The 5999-nt window shown below is 30.4% G+C and overlaps 1 protein-coding gene across 1 annotated transcript; it reads right to left on the bottom strand.

The window, feature by feature from the left end:
- Positions 1 to 546: 546 nt before the first annotated feature.
- On the bottom strand, positions 547 to 4539 carry LOC111316807 (uridylate kinase PUMPKIN, chloroplastic-like). Its single transcript, XM_022918962.2, has 7 exons — positions 4019 to 4539; positions 2799 to 2934; positions 2669 to 2722; positions 2049 to 2140; positions 1635 to 1861; positions 1143 to 1319; positions 547 to 1003 (listed from the first exon to the last, which is right to left on the bottom strand). Exons 1-7 carry the CDS (start codon positions 4249 to 4251, stop codon positions 894 to 896), a joined length of 1029 nt encoding a protein of 342 aa, XP_022774697.2. The 5' UTR covers positions 4252 to 4539; the 3' UTR covers positions 547 to 893.
- Between the last annotated feature and the right edge of the window lie 1460 nt (positions 4540 to 5999).

Here is a 5999-nt window from a genome sequence, read left to right as displayed (position 1 = left end):
AAGTCTCTCTAACTTTGGTCCATCACTTACAGTACAATCTGGTGGTCCAGTTCTCAGTTCTCACGTTGGAGGTTTCTTCCATTTTTCCACAAAAGCCTAACATGACTAAACACTTTTTGTGACGTAAATATAAATGGGAATGGCGCGTAATGGACCTTAAGAAAAGAAAGGGAAATGGCCTCTTTTTTTTTTCTTTCTATTAAAAGGGACCAGAAATGTCTGCTGTTGAGTAAATGACTATGTTAAGAAATAGTAAAGATTTATAAAAATTATACCTTTGCATCAGCATTCATTGGAAAACCTGCAGATCAAATTGAGAACAAAAATCATAGTACAATACAGCCAGCTTTTCATGGTTTGAATGTTTAGCCAAAGCAGTTAACATAGTGAAATCACCTTGAGTTGATCAGCAACTTGGGCACCAATGAGCTACAATTTGTCATCTTTAATCCTTGAATCTCTTGCACTGGTAATTGTATTGATGATATAAGCAAAAAAATAACAAGCAAAAATATATTAGTTTCTCCCTTCTGTCCCGACAACTGCTTATCACTAAAATTAAACATTAATATTTAACATATCATAGTTCATTGAAGAATTACTTGTTTAATTGAGATTGCCACAATTTTCAAACAAAGCAACAACATTCCACCTATTTATGTACAAAAATAAGCAATAATAATTATCTTAATCTGTCAAAAGAGTGTGTTGGATTTCACGCTCCATGTTTTCATCTTTGGTTTTTTAAATCTGAGCTCCAGGAAACTTCCTCTGCAAAAGCTCTCATTATGCTTGAGCAATGAATAACCATCAAATACTTTCATTTTTCTGAAAGGGAAAACCAAAGTAGGAGAAGCCACTACACTGATAGGCAACTGCTACAAGTATCTACTTTATGTCCTTGCCACCGTTGAATTCCATGTTCCTCCAATCAATGTACCAACTCTCTCTCCCTTTATTGCTTTTGAGATGTTACCTGATTTGGTTAAATTGAAGACAACAACTGCATTGGAGGAAAGACATATAGATAAATTAATGGTTATTCCCTTTGGTTGTTGTATTTGGGCCAACTTACAAATTCCAAATACAGCCACTTATAAGTCAAGCTAGTTATGATACAGATTGCAAAAGTTTAAACATACCAGGAATGTTATTTTCTTGGCACAGAGTAATGGCAGTCATGTCCATCACCGAGATATCTTTCGAAGTCACCTCATGATATGTTAGTGTATCATGAAGCTGGGCATTTGGATTACGCCTAGGATCATCATCATAAACCCCATCAACATTTGTGGCTTTCAGCACAACCTCTGCATTGACTGGGCCAACAAATAGAACATCTAATTTTAATTCATACAATAGCAGTATCTTGGCGAGAACATTTATTGCCAACAGAATATTTTAAAAAGATTTCAATTTAAATCAGTAAAGATTTATTTCAACAAAATTTACATAATGAGGGCAATTTGTGCAGGATTCAGAGTGTCTTCAAAATCTTAGAAATATGCCAAGTGACATAGCATATAAAGTATGCTTAAAAAGTGACAATGGCCCAGTTATATTTTCTTCCAAGTCCCAACACTATATTTCCTAATATGTCAGTATGCATTCTGATAGAAGAAAAAATGACTTACTTTCTGCACAACGAAGGGCTGCAGCAGTATCTGTGGTGAAGAAAGGATTACCAGTTCCAGCTGCAAAAATGACTACCCTTCCTTTCTCCAAATGCCTCACAGCCCTTCTACGTATATATGGCTCTGCAACCTCTGACATACGAAATGCAGTCTGGACACGTGTTGGGATGCCAATACTCTCCATTGTTGCTTGAAGAAATAGGGCATTCATTACAGTTGCTAACATTCTAGCAAGAAAAAAAAAAGGAATCAACAATACAAATAAGAAAGAGATAAGATTTCCGTAAAGTGGCTCAGATCTAATAACTTTCTGCAACAACTATAACTGGTCTTTTAAGGAAATACAATTTCTGTGCAAAACCAGAAAGACTTCTGAAACACATAAAAATTAATCAAATCAAATAAAATATTTACCCAATGTAATCGGCAGATGAACGGTCAAGCCCGCTAGATCCTGCCCAAGATGATCCACGGAAAATATTACCCCCACCGACGACAATTGCAACCTGTGACAAGTACCTAAAATGATTTCGACATATAAAATGAAATCAAACAGTGGAGTTTCTAATCTCTGCAGTTAGCAAGCTCGTTCTGACAACCGGCCACTCATTCTTGCTAAGCAACCTCCTATAATTTTTTTTAATAATTTCATATGAAAGCATTTATGGTGCAAGTTGCAACTTCATGTAATTTCCAGAACACTCAACTTAATTCACAAGCAAGATTGATGCCATTTTCATTGTTAGTATGAATTGTTTATCCTACTAAAATTTCTTTCTGAATCCCACCCAAATGAAGCAGATATCTTCCTTAGCAATTCCAAGTTGCAATGCATGGTCCCCCACCAAATGTAATAGTCCCAGGATTGCAATACAAAATTGACAACTAATCCACAATTAAACATGATATTACAACAATACTGCTAAAACCAAGAAAAGGAAAAAAATTAAGCGACAACAACCAAATTTAAAGAGGAATAAAGGAGAAAATAAAGCCACGAAACATAAAAATAGAAGAAGGGGCTTCAGACTAGCCTCAATGCCCAGGCGAGTCACTGATGCAACCTCCCTTGCAATAGCCATTGTAATCTGTATTCAAGTAGACTTCATACTTCAATTATAAAATACACAAAGTAAAAAAAAAAAAAATTATTCACATCACTACCTTTGGGTCAATGTTTTGAGAGCGATCTCCTGCAAGTGCTTCTCCACTTACTTTAAGCAAAACCCGTCGCCATTTATAAGAAGGTTTGTCGTTCATTTGCATTCCAAAGGGAGTCATAGATGACATGTGGTTATGCCTGTTAAAACAAGATAACCAAGTATTTTAAAAAATTATGAGAAAAATAAAGCGATGGGGGAGGGTTGCAGAGATGTTCAAGTACTTGCTCAACAAACTTGAGCAGGTGGTTAAAGAAATTGAAAGAATATCCTATACCATCGATAAAACCACAGCCACATGCATGAATCAAGAATTTCAATTCAGTAACTAGCAATGAGAAATTGAACTCTCAAGCATGAAAGATTATCATAGCATCATCAATATACTAAAAAAAAAAAAAGAGGATTTAATAATTTTGATTCATTAACCAAAGAATCACCTAAGGAGGAAAGAAATGTCTCAAGTATTCAATATGAAGGAGGTTCCTAAATGGATATCTTATGCACGTGAAAGCACCAAATCATATAGCTCAAGTGTGAGAACTATTCACCAAGTTAAATTCCAAATCTCTCACATGCTTTTCACTGCAGATATGAGCACAAAGAGATGTACGACAGAATAATAGATTGAATGTGTTTGACGTACAAAAGGGATTGTTTTGGGCGACCAACTGATATAACATGACTCCAATTAAGATTTTATTGTGTCCAAGAAAATAATTTGATTATGAGGATTCCAAATAAAAAAGACAATCGAATCATCTTGTGTAGAATTAAAGTTCACCGTAAATGTTAGTTTCCCTTGCAACTATAATTCCATATTACTTTTAAATGAGTGATAGTAACTTCAACTTTTTATAGAAACTCTGCCACTGAAAAAGGATTTGAACAAAAATGACAGATATTGTCTAAAGAGCAAATCCATTTTCACCGTGCATGAAATAGTATCCACTTTCTAGTGTCTATTGATATCTAATAAAGAAGTGCAAGGTTTAGGAATTTCCACCCTCATAGCTCATGCCCACTTGTTATCAAAACAATAACAGAATTACCAACATAATAATCGAACAGTTGATCAAATTCTAACAATACCACTACAAAACCCGCACTGAACACCAAAATTCAAAGCCCAAGACAAACTGTCACAACTTCACAGACATTTTCACGAACATTAAAAAGACATAACCAAAAAGGAAATAAAACCAAGCTAACGCAGAAACATACCTCAAGCTCATGGGGTCTGGGGAGGAACACATATCAGAAGAAGCTGAACAGTTGATAACCAACCGTCTAAATGATCTCTGTTGACTCATAATTAAGCTAACTTGATGATGGGTTTTTACAGAAGTAAGACCCAAAAATAACAACGATGATGATGATGATGATGATGATGATGATGAAGCTGAGGAGATTGGACTAAAGGAGATGATGGGTAGAAGAGAAGTGGAGACCACCATGGAAAAAAACTGGGAATTTGATTACAACAAAAGCAACTGTAATGTGTTTGCTCGTTTTCCTATCGAAGAGGGATCCTGATTAACGTTAGTTAAAATATTATTTTAGAAAAGTTTTATTTAATATATTATTTTCATAAAATTTAATTAAAAATAATACAATCAGAGTAAATTTTTTAAAAAAACATCAATGGCACTGATTAATATTTTTATTATTTTTTAAATTTTCTTTTCTTTCTTCTTGATATAAATTAGACAAGCAGAATTATGGATTTTTTTTTTTTTGTTTTTTGAATGGATGTGAACTTTTGAAGAGGACTGTTGCTGTATTTTTTTTTGAGAAAGGGACCTTTTTTTTTTATATATATACATAAAGTAGAAAGTGACCGTATTTTGTTTTTTTGATAAAATATCTCATGGGAGGGGTAGTGGAGTAATACTACCAGTAGCAAGCGCAACGTAATTACTTCGGATTCAAATTATTTTAATTTTATACTATTTTGGATTGAAATTATTTTTAAGTTTATATTTTAACGGATTGAGTAATTTTGGATTTCTAATAACCCATTTTAATTATTATCAAATCAGTGATTTGACTTGTTATAAGATTGGCATTAAATTTGTAATTATAATATAATTTATGTCTATTTAGTTAAAGAAACTACTCATCTTTTTTTTTACTTATTATTGTTTTTTAAAAACAATTTTTTTTCAAAATATTATTTTTCTTTCACTCACGAAATTAATGTGTCCAAATCTAGTTATGTATTAATATAATATTTTTTAATGTAATACATGATAAAATATTTATGTAAATAAAAAAAGATATACCCCTTTTCGATTATCCTACCAATAAAATAGAATGAATTATTAAAATTAAAAGTATAGAATAATTTTCTTTTGTATTAATAAATAGTTTTTGCATTTTTATTGTTTTGAATATGATATAAAAATTTTAATTTAATTGTATTTATATATTCTTAATACAAAAAAATAAATAAGATCAAAGTATATTTAGATGGATAGTGAAATTATTTTTTATAAAATTAAAAATAATGATAAGGTAAGATTAATTATTGTAATCATGATATTGATTAATTTAATAGTAAGATTAAAATTAGTAATAACATATGTATTTAAATATAAAAATAACAATGATGATTAAATAAATTATAATGAGAAAGTAAATGACGATTGTAGAAATTGAATTACATTTGGATAAAATAAATCTTTTAAAATTTGAATGTAATAATTTTTATGTTTAATATCTTTAATGATCACTAAATTAAATTTATTTGTACTCATATTAAATTAAAAATTAATAATATTTATTTACTTTATTATTTATATAATTATTTATTTTACCTAATTACTCAATTATGAAAATGTTTATTTATTATATTGAATTGACAAAATTATAAAAAAAAATTTAATAAAAAGAAAAAAATAACTTAAGAAGATTAATTAATTAAAAAAACCTACTACTATTAGTTAAAAAATTATTTGAACTAATAGTAGTAGATATTATTTATAAAAAATAACTTAAGAAGATTAATTAATTAATTAATTAATTGGCTTATTTTATTCATTCTTCTATAGAAAATTCAAAATTATGTTATTTAATTAGGACAATTGGTTTTGGAGGTCTGATTTTAACATCTAGACATTGGTAAAAAGGAATTGGTATAATGGCGGTTTAACTTCGTTTTAGTACTTAGCATTATTTTTAGATGCCTTAATTATTTAAATTT

Source organism: Durio zibethinus, chromosome 24 (assembly GCF_047325235.1).
Source record: "Durio zibethinus cultivar Kanyao isolate XHJ-2024 chromosome 24, ASM4732523v1, whole genome shotgun sequence".
Taxonomy (NCBI): domain Eukaryota; kingdom Viridiplantae; phylum Streptophyta; class Magnoliopsida; order Malvales; family Malvaceae; genus Durio; species Durio zibethinus.
Note: the sequence above shows the minus strand (reverse complement) of the source record. Positions and strands in the feature narration are given on the sequence as shown.

Coding starts and splice junctions, on each gene's coding strand:
- LOC111316807 (XM_022918962.2), bottom strand. CDS start 4,251: ATGGTGGTCTCCACTTCTCTTCTACCCATCATCTCCTTTAGTCCAATC. Junction 2,935..4,018: donor CCAGACCCCATGAGCTTGAG/GTATGTTTCTGC, acceptor TTGTTTTAACAG/GCATAACCACATGTCATCTA. Junction 2,723..2,798: donor CTCAAAACATTGACCCAAAG/GTAGTGATGTGA, acceptor ACTTGAATACAG/ATTACAATGGCTATTGCAAG.